General features: G+C 43.7%; 1 protein-coding gene across 5 annotated transcripts in view; it reads left to right on the forward strand.

Moving 5' to 3' along the window:
• OCRL (OCRL inositol polyphosphate-5-phosphatase) overlaps positions 1–13715 on the forward strand; it is a 475965-nt gene that overhangs the window by 189772 nt on the left and 272478 nt on the right. For all 5 annotated transcript variants that reach the window (XR_013610641.1, XM_078688434.1, XM_078688437.1 and 2 more), the window contains exon 13: positions 10627–10738. Coding sequence is in view for 4 of the 5 variants with exons in the window: in XM_078688434.1 (XP_078544560.1) it covers positions 10627–10738 (112 nt within the window). In the remaining variant the exon portion in view is untranslated. The remainder of the gene's footprint in view (positions 1–10626; positions 10739–13715) is intronic.

Raw genomic sequence — 13715 nt, forward strand, 5'->3', positions numbered from 1 at the left:
TTTTGGCTCTGGTATATGAAATATGTTGAGACTAAGAGCCACTGTCCGCAAAAACAATACCTAAATAACAAAAGGAATTTACAGTCTTAATAGGAATTTTTTCAATATAAAACGTTTTAGGGGGTTTTGGTTTGGGCCCACAAATTATAGTTTATGTTTTAGATTTATCTATGACCATTTCTTCTGTAACATAAAATCAGAAAATGCGTTCATCAATCTCTGCAGGCCTATTGGGGTTCTTGCAAAAAGTACGGCATCGTCCGCTTATAATAAGACGGGTGTTGGACGACCTGCCACCATAGGGACGTCGGCCTGTATTGCCTGTAGGCGATTATCAATCCCATTTTAAAATAAAGAGAATAAAACTGGTGCTAATACGTACCCTTGCCGAACCCCCCCGTCCGACTTTAAAATTTGGTGTACTTTCTCCCTAGGGACCAAATCGGACCTGGGTAGATAGTTTTTTGTACAGGCGGGAGAGGAACCCAATAATAGACCTGGGAGCTCCCATCTCTGTTAGGGTTGACCATAACAAATGGTGGTCCACTACGTCAAATACACTTCTTAGGACGGCAAAGGTATAGGGATCCTGGCTTAGGCCTGGTATATTTACCAGTAAGCAGTACTAGGTTAGTACATTGTTCGACAATCCCTAAGCATTTTCTAAACCCGTATTGGACTGGTGTTAAAACAGAATATTCAGTTGGCCATTGTTCAAGTCTTAAAAGAAGGACCCTACTCATTACTTTCATTGCGGTGTCTATGAATGAAATCGGGCGATAATTTCTAGGATCTTCTTTGTTCCCCTTTTTAAATATGGGAATTATAATTGATTCACCCCAGATCTTCGGTATTATATCTGTTGCAGCTATATTAAAGACTCTGGTTAGGATGGGTCCCCATAGAGTAGGCGCTGTTTTAAAAACATCACTGGGACAACGTCCAATCCTGGGGCCCGTCCCCCTGTACTCGCATAGATTGCCTGAATGACTTGCTCATTTGTAATGTTCAGGGGAAGGTTACTTCCCAAGTCAAACAGTCCATCCTGTCACATGATCGTCTCCCTATTACTGTAAAAAAATTCTGAGAAGTGTTCCACCCATTTGTCCACTGGGACAAAAGAGCAGAAGTCAGGAATGTTATCATTCTTCAAAAAAGGGGCATTTACCGTCTCCCAGCAAACGTTTATTTCCGGGTTTTGCTGCAATAGACACATTTTCCCAAGCCTCTTCCTTAAGTGTCCTTTTCTGGGCCTCTATAGCTGCCTTATATTGATGCCTTAAGGATTGGATATTGGATAGGTCACTTGGAGATTGAGACAAGACATGCTTCAAACCCCTTAGGGCTTTAGAGCAGATACCGTCAAACCACCCCTTCTTCTTACTGCCTAGTGGCCCAGGAGTCTTTGTTAAAATAGATTTAATGGATTTAGTTATATTAAAAAACTTCTCGGTCCGTACTAATGGAGTCATTTCCTCCTGAAGGCAATATGCAAATCACTTTGGTTGGAAGATGCTATTTTCCTCATTGCCAAGGAGGGATCAACACCTGTATATTTAATAGTAACCCCGTATGTCCCGACTGGTTTTATATGGTTAGCTAGGTTAAAAACATCCATCTTTTCACCCCAGAAAAAAATGTTAGTTTTAGAAGGTTATGGTCACTAAGCAATGATGGTACCACAGTAAGATTACCACACGAGTGGCTTACAGAGGCAGAAACCAATACATGATCAATTATAGAATTAGAGTTTCTGCCTATAAAAGTTGGATTGGAGGTCTCATTTAGGCCACTGGGTCCTCTAAGGAGGTAAAAATCATATTTGACCATCATCTGATTAAGTGCTTCCCCGTTAACATTGTGGCAAAAATGATCAGATTCCTCATCTATAGTTATGAGGCGACATGGCTTTGTATTAAGAGCTCCACACGCCCGCAAGTTAAAATCTCCTGCCCAGATTAAAGCACACTCCGTATTAACTATGGATAGGAACGTTTACAGACCCTGATCAATAGCTGCACCACACTATCTTGTGAACTGTCGAAGAGATTATTGTAGACGTTTACTATCATCTGATCTGTCACCCCTTTTTAGGTCTCGCACCTGGCGATTACAGCGCGAAGCGCTATCTCGCCTGCGAGACCTATAGTCACCGGCTATACTGTCAAGGAGACGGGCACGCGCAGCATGCCGGAATAGGATCAGGTAGCGCGCGTGAACACACGCTCCATTGGGACTGTGGACAGCATGCCGGAAAAAAAAACCAAAAAAAAAAACACACACGGACACACGCACACGCACGCACAAACCCCCTCTCTCCCACACTCACCGGGCTCTTTCCGCTGCTACAGGCTCCGTCACTCGCCGCATTACCTGGCAGATGCTGCTCTTCCTGGTAAAGGTACAGCGTACCACGCTGGTTGTCCCTCTCTCTCCCTCGTAAGCGGGTTATTCTCGACAGCAGGCGGGGCTCTCCACGAGCACGGGAGCCCCGCTAGCTCACACGCTCACTTCCAACTGGCTTCACAGGCACAGGAGCGCTGGGTAGGCTCCCGTCTGCTTCCTGTCTTTTTGCGGCCCTGCCCCCGTCCCAACACAGGTTGCCTGGATTCCTGTCCTGGCTGTGGCGGTAAGTTTGTCAATACGTGATTTGTTTAAAAAGTAATGTGCTCGGGCGTCGTGCTTCTTAGCATGGTGCCCGGTTTCATGTCTTTTTAAATTAATGTGCTTGCAGCATGGCGCCTGGTTTAATGTTTTTTTTTTATTTAATTAAAGTGCACGGGTGCTGGGCTGCCTAGCACATTACTTTTACACGAAACAAGGGAAAACTCAAAAGGAATGACACTAGGGTCCTTGGGCAGTAGTCTATTATACAGAACAGAGGACCCTAGTAATTTTAGGATCATTCAAAAGATAGATATACACTAGATAGTACATATGTCCATTGTCCAGCCGGACAGGAATTTATTTTTTTGAAATATTGTGTATTGGTTCATATGGCAAACATATATACACAAGTGGGCACAACCTGTGACCCACAAAGAGCAAGACAAAACAAGTGAAAGCAAATTATGTAAGGACGTTCAAGGCGGTCTGTACTAGTATTCAGTTTTTTACAGACTTAGAAAGGGCTGCCTAGCACAGCACCCGGTTTCATTGTTTTAAAAAAATGTGTTTGGTCGCCGCGCTGCCTTACAATGCGCCTCGGCACCTGGTTTCATATTTATTGTTTATGAATGTGTTCGATCACCGTGCTGCCAAGCACAGCGGCCGGTTTCATGTTTATTTTTATGAATGTTTTCGGGCGCCGTGCTGCCTTGCATGGTGCTTGTTTCTGCAGTGTGTGCCAGCAGCTAACCTGCGCAGGTGGGGTCGGGTCTGTTGTGGGATCACGACTTACAAAAGAGTAATGTGGGACCACGTTCTCAAGTATAACTCACACTTTGGTACAACTCGCACTCAGAAGTTAGAATGAGAGAGCAAATAGGTGCACAGATCCAGTTATGTGAAATGTAAATCAGCCACCATGAAGGGTACATGCGCATCACAATAAGTGGAGGTTGCATTGTTGCTGCGCTATGCATTTTGTGGCCAGGCCTCGTGGTATTGCGGTGTGTAGACGAGGCAAGAAGTGTTCATGGGTTTCAGACAGCACGCCTATGAGTTCAAAGAGTCCTCAAATCAGTTGAAAAGCTCCCCTGCAGTGGAAGGCCAGCCATGCATGGAATACAGTCAGGCAGGTTACCTATGCCGCTATTTGTGACCGCATTTGGGAAGGTCATGAGGGGAGCAGCAGATAAAGCTTGAATCAAAACCATAAAAAAAATTTTTTATAAACTTTTGAATTTCGGGTTTAAACGTAAATGTGATTGAATTGTTTTGAATTATGTATGGACGTTAATCAGAGCTCCTAAGAAACACAGGCGGCATGCAGCGCTTTATAAAACTCCTACACAAATAAACAGTAGTATCCCTACTCAGTGATAACCCTTCCTCCCTTCTACCATCACTGAACTCTACAAACTGGCAGATTGTAAAATCGCCCCTCTTCTCTGCAGACGATGCTACAAAGGACTGGTGATTTACAGGCCTGTGCTGCAGAGCAGCGGGAGTGCGCAGTCTGGACATCTTGTAATGATAGCAGGCCTGTCTGGCACTCAAGGCAACCACTTTATTCCTTGCCAAAACATATGTGTTGCATGTTAAAATGTATACTGTGCTTAGTGCTGCTGAGTCAGCTGAAAAACGACTGGCAATTACTGAGGTATGGTTTGTACTCATCGCGAAAAGCATGTGTGTTGAGCTTTAAGCTGAGTGTTGTGCTTTGCTTGTCTGATAATATTACTTAAGCGAGGCTTCCAAAGGACAATTTAAAATTAGTGCATGCAATAGACAGAGTGGGGGCAGTTATATAACAATAATAGGTAATGTTTTTGTTATTACATTAACTTTTAAAGGCTGTAAGAAAGTTTTCAAGTGTAGGAGCAAAGTCCTAGCTAAAGGCTAAGCGGTCCCTTGGCTGCTGCAAAGAGGAAAGGGAATGGCAGAATCCAAGCGACTTCTAATCTCATAACAAACATACAAGTATGTTGTTTTGTTCCCCTTATTTAACAAGAGCTCTAACTATCGCACTCTTCCCATTTCCAAGCACAGCTTTAATTAATGTATTGGTATTCGAGTCAGTGACATAATTCCGTTTTCATTGTTAGCTACGTATTTCAATTTAGAAACGCCAACTTGTAATGGGATTGTCCCTTGACACACACAACCACACAAACACAACCACACAAACACAACCACACACACACAACCACACACACACACAACCACACACACACACAACCACACACACACAACCACACACACACACAACCACACACACACAACCACACACACACAACCACACACACACAAACACACACACACAAACACACACACACACACAAACACACACACACAAACACACACACACAAACACACACACACAAACACACACACACACAAACACACACACACACAAACACACACACACACACACACACACACACACACACACACACACAAACACACACACAAACACACACACACACACACACCCACACACATTTTATCATACAAACACATACTTACAATATATGCTTATAACTGCAAAACTAGCAGTCTATATTATTGCCAACTTTGCATATTATGAGCAACAACTGACAGTTTGCAATTAATCTTTATACACCAATTCAAAGTTTAATTTTTTTTTATGCAACGCATTGTCATACACAATGCCAATAACTCAAACTTTAATGCTGCGAGACCTATTGCATTGTAAATGCTTGTTTGTTTAGCCATAGGATTTGTGCATATGGCCCACAGTTACAGCCTTCCGGACACGTACCACAATTTTATTAGAATTGAGGATTTGCAGGCCCCACTGTGCTCGGCCAGATAGTGAGCTTGTAGCTGCCAAAAAATTGGATGAGTATCCTTCCACATAAACCGGGCTAGTACACTAGGTCTCTTGGAAGCATACGATATCATAGCCAAGGATGAAATTAGCAGAGTCTGTTAGGACCTTACCGGAAAGCCCATTGACGTTCCAGGTAGCAAACACACTATGGAAATGCTCTACCTGGTGCCTTCCTATCAGATTCCCAGGGCCACTGATTTTATAATAATCATTAGTTGGTGTACCATAGTTTACTGCCACGGAGGGTACGTGCAAGGTGTTTACAAATATAGGCTGTGGTCCCATAATGCTAATAACTGATGCAATGGAATTACCAACCGCATCGCTGGCTGTGCACCAATCAAAGACCCCCGGTCGCTATAATTATGACCTTCAGGAGGTACAATCCTAATGCTATGGACATCATGGGTAAAATCCCTTACTACATTTGCCATAGATTTTATACCAGATCTAAGAAAGTTGGTTGAGACTGGCCCTCTTTGCGCTGTAGAGTTAGGCAGGGTAGTAAGTCAATCTATGTCATCCAGTGATGGAGGATGTCAAATCTATTATATAAGGGCAGCCTGATTCGTTCATGTGTATTCAGAATAGTGGATCTCTGTTTTAAAGGGGAGTCCGTATTATTCACTGGGGGTTAGAAAAAAGCCAAGGGGCAATACATTTATGCCACTGCTGATTGCAAGATCATTACTGAGTCTGCAAAAAACCTCAAGTACCAGTCTCGGTGATCAAAATGCAAGTACAAAACAATCACCTGGAACTTTTTTATCCCTTATTCCCACCCAACTTACTCTTCTCACCATTTTGAACTCTCCAAAAGGGCCTCTGTGAACCCAATTTTTGCCCCAAGCCAACAAAGAGCCTTGTTTCTCAAACCCTCCCTTGTTTCTTTAGCCATGAGGTAGAGCTGCGGAACATTTGCTAGTATGATGGTATATGCAGTAGCTTCCGGGGGCAAATTCAATCTGGCCTCCTCCCTAGCCATGGGGGCCGCGCAGGGAATAGGCGGGGGCTAAATATCTCTTGGCTCAATATAACCCAGGGCACACTTATGACCTTCAGACGCTTTAACTGAGGTATGCAGAGGTTCAGTCTGCAAGAGAGGAGCCACCTTATCATCCCGCACAGAGTTTAAAGAGTTGTATGAAGGGTTGGTGAAAGAGGACTCCCCGTCCTGACCTTAGGAGGTCCTCAATGGCAGTAAACCTAGTCAACAATTTATCCAGAGAGGCAGAGGCAATACTGTTATTAGGTAAATCTGATACAACTGGTACAGCTAGGCCCACACCCTCCCCTGTAATATCAGTATACCGTGACCCCTAAAATTTACCAATCAAGGGTGGTCAATATAATATCCATGTGACCTAGACGTCCTTGGAACAAAGCGAGACTGTTGTCTAATAGTTCTTTAAGACGCATAAAAGTGATGTCAGAAACAGACCCCCCAGTGGAATTTAGAACAGCATCCCCAGTAATACAGGCTAAAGAAGTGGGAGGGGCGACTTCAGTCTGAGGCTTGATGGAGCAGGTATGAATTGTTACACTATTGGCATGGCGGGACAGTTTCTGTTGTTTGGGTTTTTGAATACCTGATCCCCTCCTTCGCTTCACTAGTGGCTCCTTCGTTTTGTCCTCATCATGGGGTTTAGAAGTCCCAGTTCTTGTAACTCTGCCAAGTCCTCGTGAGGTAGCTGCAGGCTTTCGTCCAAGGCAGATGCATTGGAGGATTGCGACTGACCTTGGGTAATAGGGGACGTTTGTACGTGAGTAGCATCTCCCAAATTAATATGACCTAGGGCAAGGCACCGCTGCAAAGGTATAGGGTCAAGAGAGAGGCGCCTCTCAGTCAGTGCGATCTCATGGCAAAACATTGATTCTCCCCTAACAATGAAAGCGTCCAGGGTCCCCGCAACTCCCTTGCGCTTACCCATTATTAAAAACCAATGTAAGCCACTCCACAAGCACAGATAATGGTATAGAAACAGTGTCGGAATGCCACAGTAACTGTGAAAAGTTGATAATTTGTTCGGATACCCTGTCAATCCGTTGGGTGGCCTAGCCTCTTCCGGGCGTTGACAGGCAAGGACGGGCCCGCCCTTGGCCCAGGCTTTGCCCTGGCGTGCCCCCGCGTGTCACGCCAAGAGGAAGCCGCAAGCTGTTTAAAATGTGCCTCCGGGCGCGATGAGAGGGTGATGGCGCCTCCTGGCATGAACAGCAAGGCAGTCTGGGGCAGTAGTTCTCCCTGCTGTGCCGGTTTGCGTGTGTGCGGTTCCCCATTCTGCATTCAGTGTGTGTATATGAGCTAACAAGAGTGTTGGAGACCCCCAGTTTCCATCTTGGAAGCCCTTGTCCTGTTCCTGTGCACAAGATGGAGGTATAGTTCTTTCTAGAGACAGTGGAAGTGTACTGCTGACATTTCTGAAGCTGAAGGGGGCGAGACCTAGCCACTGAGGTGGTAAAGAGATGACATGGCTCCTTTAGAAATTGGTTTAGTTCTTTTTGCTAAGGAGGGCTGCAGATTAGCCTTCTTGTAGTACTGCCATTTATTAGATAGGGGAGGATGGGACTGAAGTTTGTGTAATTCCGGATGAGAAGGATCTTTTAGGTGAGGCCAGCCTTTTGTCTTCTTCTTGATCACTATTTGTGTGGCTGTTGATGAGCTTCGTGCAGATGGGTACTACAGACTGTAGGCTACCCTGCTGTGAGGAGAACCAGTCTGCACAAACAGTGTTTCTGGAGAAAAGTTTGAAAAGGTCAGATGGAAAGAAATCAAACCAAAACAGTTCTGAAAGTGCAGACTGCAAGTGCACAACGTTTTGATCAAGCAGTATAAAGTGGGTGCCAATGCCTCACCTGTTCCGGGTTCTTTCCAACCAAGGAAGGGAGTGCTCCAGAGTACTTGAAGGATTACTGCACAACCAGAGCTGTTGTCTGCCTGACAGCCATCACCCCAGTGGTGAGTGGACGCCACCTGGAGTCTGACCTTGTTGGAAGAAGCGGATTGTCTGCATAATAGCCAGCTTTCCAGGGGTCTGGACTTGTTGAAAAAATTAGACTGTGTGGACTCTGTGGCCTCAAGCATTTCCTGCTGCTTAGAAATGGATGTAGTCTGCTAACTTAGCAGAAGTGTGACTGACTTGAAGCGCTGATGCTGTACGGGTCCACCGGCTACAGGAAGACTATGGGGAGCGAACTATATGCCTGATGCTTGTGGGAAGCAGTCTCTCAGTTAAAGCAGTTGTAGGAGGGAAACACTATTACAAGTAGTCACAGCTTCCAAAAAAATGTTGGTGATCTACCTAGACCTACCAAAGGGGGAAGTTGGAGGGGGGGGGGGGATGCAGGGCTGGGGAACAAGAAACGGGTGAGGTGGAGCAGAATACAAGACTCAGTAGCCCAAGCACCAGTACAAGAATGTTTTTTGTTTTTGTGTTTAACCAACTTAAGGTCTTGAGTTGGACTTTCTGTTATGGCGCTGCTGTGTGATTGTTAAGTGATTGTTAAGTGCTGGGTTTGCGCACTCTAACTCCCTGAAAAGACTTTGACTGCTCGCTATTTCTACCGCAGAGTCAAGTACTGAAAGAGATATATTTGGCCCAGTTTGTAGAATTATAGTAGGGCGGACCATGGACAGTCCGAGCCAAATGACCCCAGCTTCCACGGCTGAGACGCTGTAGCTCCTGTTTGCCTTTTGAATCCCCCAAAAAGAGTTCTGCCAATGCTCCTCTCTATTGATGCCAAATGAGTGGTGGGAAGGATGGAGGGAGGCTTCCTTAGGGAGGCAGTAGACGCACAGTGATTTGGTCACAACCTTAACCTAGTGTGGGCAGGCTATGCATCACCAACCGTGCCAATAAGAGTCAATAAAATGGATTTGAGATCCGTGATGGAGGGGAATGGGACTCGACAGTATCCCCCTCTCTCCCCCCTGCTGTTTACTTTATATGTAGAGTAATTTTTAAAGAACTAGCAAGAATCCATGGGTGAAGGAAGGCCATTTGACTGCAGCCAGATTAATTCAAGGTAACCATGTTAGCAGATGATAATATGGCATCACTGTCTGATCCGTTCTCACCTCTTCCTTCCCTTTTGGGGTAATCTCATCTGTTCATGCAGGTCTCTGGATTTAAGGTAAGTATATCGAAGTTCATGACTTTGGGCCTCACTGTGTCTCATATTCCTTTCATATAGCGATTGTTTCTGCCTGAGCTACTCTTTCTCTTCCAGGACCTACCAACTGCTGTGTCTCGGAGCTTTCGTGTTAAGCTTCAGAACGTGTCTAAATTATATAGTGATGGAGGGAAAAGACATTAAGAGTTAGTGTAAAGACTGCTATCACCCAAGGAGGGAAGGCTGCATATACTGCACCTTATATCCTACTATCTCTGCCAAACGTGGCAGTGGTCAAGAGTTGTATATGAATGCCATGACGCTTTCAAACCGTGCAGTGGCAGTTGTTTCAACATGTGATTTGCTATGGGTGAGGAAAGAGGAACGGGCCTGGACGACTTAAAGCTCTGCCTACCTAGTTACTGTGCTAAATGTCTAGTAGATTCAGAGCTATCTCGAAAAGGCATAGCCATTTTCCCTTTCCCTGACCAGGAACAGTTTTATTCCAGATGGTGCTGGGCCAGGGTTCTCAGTCTGTCAGAGCTGTAAAGATTTGTTGCGCTTGAAGCTGCACAGGAGGCACGGTGTTAAGAGCAGAAAGTACAATAAAAGGGAATAAAAACTCTTCATAATGAATGTTGTTTGTAGACGTACTTCCTTGTCGCCAAGCATCTTCTCCGCTGCAGCATCACATGTTGATCTGAAGCAGCTTCTTTCGTCCATTCACAGTGTGGTGCTCTCAGCTTCCAGAACTTCTTGGAGCTTGCAGCCTTTGCCCAGCTCCTTCTTCCTACTTAGTTATATTAGTGATGAGGAGGAATACCCCTTTCGTACTTTTTTATTGATGAAAACTCTAGATATACAAAATTGGAAGAAGTGCAGGTAGTCTTTACACTGATCTGTGTCATTGGTTTTGTTCAGACTTTTGCAATTGTTTATTGGCAAATCTTTAATCTGGATTTAGCCCCAACATTGAATGTCAGCCAAGCTTTCAAATCTACTGCACCTGAAAAAACCTACTTTCTGCTCCTCTAACATACTACTCATTTGTTTTACAGTGTTGTCGTCTGGCTGGGAGACCTGAACTACAGATTATGCAAATATGATGCTAGTGAGGTGAAAGCACTTATATTGAAGAATGACTTTCAAACTCTCTTGAAATATGATCAGGTGGGTAAACTTATTTTACATTTTGTTGTGAAGCATGCTTCTGTCATTGTAAAATTTGCTTAACTGCTGGTTAATCTGTTTTTTACATATTAATTTAGCCCATCTCTTTTTTAATTTCATCAAGACACAATAACCATTCAGTTTTATATACATTGACCATTGCTAGATATCAGCTCCTCACGCTCTGTCAATTTGTGACATTTATATCACTTTCGTACTTAAGGTCGATCATTGGCAACTTTCCCATATTTTCCAGCCACTGTGTATCTTTTATCCCACTGGTCAAGTTAACTGGCATTGATGGTTCATGGTGGAATTGAATTAGGGGAAAAACAGAGTGCCTGCCAGTGGCCCCAGTTGGTTGCCCAGGTTGTAGACCTCATCTATTCAGTTCCATGACCGCCAATGCATCAGCCATCCGTTTGCTTAATTCAAGTAACCATTTCTTATATTGTGCTAGTGGAGAATTTCATGGCGGTGGAACTGTCTCATATTGCATACTTAACAACTAAAACTATGTGTTTGTTTGTTTTTTCTTGAAAGGACGATCCCAAAAAGCATGCTAATTTTGTGTGTCTGAATTTACCCGGTTATTTGCCAAGTTTTGAACACACCGCATTCCCTAAAGCCTTGTATCAAAACACACTTGAACACCTAGGAAAGGTCTCTGGCAATACAGATTCATTTTGTGTAATTGAGTTGAATTCATCTATACCCTGGTCTTATAGTTACACAGAGCTAACCCCAGCCTGCCATTGTTTGATTCTGGTGTTGTTTGAATGCGTATTTTTCCTTATAGATTATCGTTCCTGGGTTCTACTTACATTTCTCCTAAATCTGGCCAAAACGACATCCGTTGAGCCCAATAACACTCAGTGTAGCCTGGATATGTATTATTCTCAAGCTACATCCAGTACAGTTTTCAGGTTCCACCAGAACGAGTCCCCACCAGTTTTTCACTGTACTATAAAACCTCCCATATGGCAGGAGTTGTCTGGTTTAAATATTACATTTCTTGCATATATCTGAAGGATTTACAATTCTTATTTCAAAAGTGATCACTCATGTTGTCACAGCCAAATGTATGCATTTATCACCTTGGCAGCTTCGAGAAAATTACCCAGTGCCCACAAACAAACTGATAATAGGCATGCATCAGATGTCTTATTGCATAATATTTCCTAAACCTCCATTAGCACCAGTTCCGCAGCATCACTTAATCTGACACTTCCGTCATCAAAACGCACATCTTCCATAGGTCGCTTTAACAGCAAATTGCTGTTTTTCTACATATTTTTATGGAGGGCACTACTGTGCTGTATAATGCATTCACTTTTCATATGGTTATTTCAGTTTACACAGGTGTATGCTACCTTTTCTATGTCCTAACAGTGAAAAACTCCTGAACACCCATGTCCTACTTTTCAAATGCCATGCACCCTACCCTATGAGCTTTTAGAATGAAGAACAGTTGGTTCTGGAGGGTAATTCTTTATAATACACGTATTTCCATGTTTAATTGGGAATGGCCACCTCTATGGCAGACTTCAAAACTGATTAATGAATCCACATATATATATGTATATATTGAGTCATTGACACCAGAGATCATTAAAGAATAATGAGGTATATTAATATTCATATACCATGAGGGCTCACACTAGCCCACAGGACCATTGATTTGACATATAAAACGAATGCACAAGAAAAATGGGTACAAGATACACAATAGGTGCAGTATGTCACAGATACAAACATTTATATCCACAATACATTACATTTTTATACACAAAATAAAAAAAATATTCAGTGATGGTGTCCAGGAATAGATCTAAAAGATTCAAGCATATGTCCTTCTCGTTAGGATGCGGGGTGTGCTTGATTGCGATATGGGACACCTGTAGTAATCGTCGTTGTTTCAACCCAATTATGTTATGTGCTCAGATCTAGCATCACCACTGGGTCTTTATCCGGGCAAAAGAAATGAAAGTATGGCACTATGTAAACGGCATCTGAATTGGTTAAAATCCTAAGTATAGCCTCCCCAGGGCGAGGGCACCACGATTAGGGACCTGGACACCAGGACTGTTGTCCAGAACTAAGTTATTCAAGGTAAGGGGCAGAGCGCCATGTAGTCAATTCACAAGAAGATTGGTACAAAGCTTAATGCCTACGAGATCCTGTGAGTATTCTCATGTAGATAAAAGGCCAGAGAACACGTATCAGTCACATCTGGCCGTGCGGAAAAACAATTGACCACCATAGAGGTGGCCACTCCCAATCAAACAGGGAATTAAGTGTATTATAACTAAATATGCTACATAACCAACTGATCTTCACACCAATTGACTTCCCAGGTCCTGCAGGATACTGGGTTACCCCACTAGCCATAACTGTCTGAGCTTTGAGGGTCTATGTTAGGGATGACTTATAAATATTAAAAGGAAAGGTATAGGCCTGGCAAATGGTTTAATTTGCCAGCTGAAAATGGCGGTGTAAAACTACACTACAGGCTGCAGTGGCATGTCTGCAACATGCTTTTAAAAACTACTTTAGTGTGTGTCACTGTGAGTGCTGTTGACCACTAGTTGCATTTAATTTACAGGCCCTGTGTACTTGTAGTACCATATACTAGGGACGTAAATCAAATGTATCAATGAAGTGTTGGCCATTTTTACCATGTTTTAGGTGAGCACAAGCGCATTTGTGCTGGTTAGCAGGGAAGCATTGCAAAGAGTACTAAAAGCCAACAAAAACCTGTTCAGCAAACAAAGCAAAAGGCAAAAATCAGGGATGACCCTGCAGAGTGGACCTGGTCCAACAGTAAGGGTGCCATCTGAGTCCTAAACTTCCCACGCTACTGTCACAAGGTCTGGCCATGGGAACATGGAAAACGTTGCCTTTTTAAGGCCTAATATGAGACTACATTATCTATCTTTTCTGGAAGTGCCACATTGTTTTCTCAAGTTAATGCCAT

This window comes from Lissotriton helveticus, chromosome 4_1 (assembly GCF_964261635.1).
Source record: "Lissotriton helveticus chromosome 4_1, aLisHel1.1, whole genome shotgun sequence".
Taxonomy (NCBI): Eukaryota; Metazoa; Chordata; class Amphibia; order Caudata; family Salamandridae; genus Lissotriton; species Lissotriton helveticus.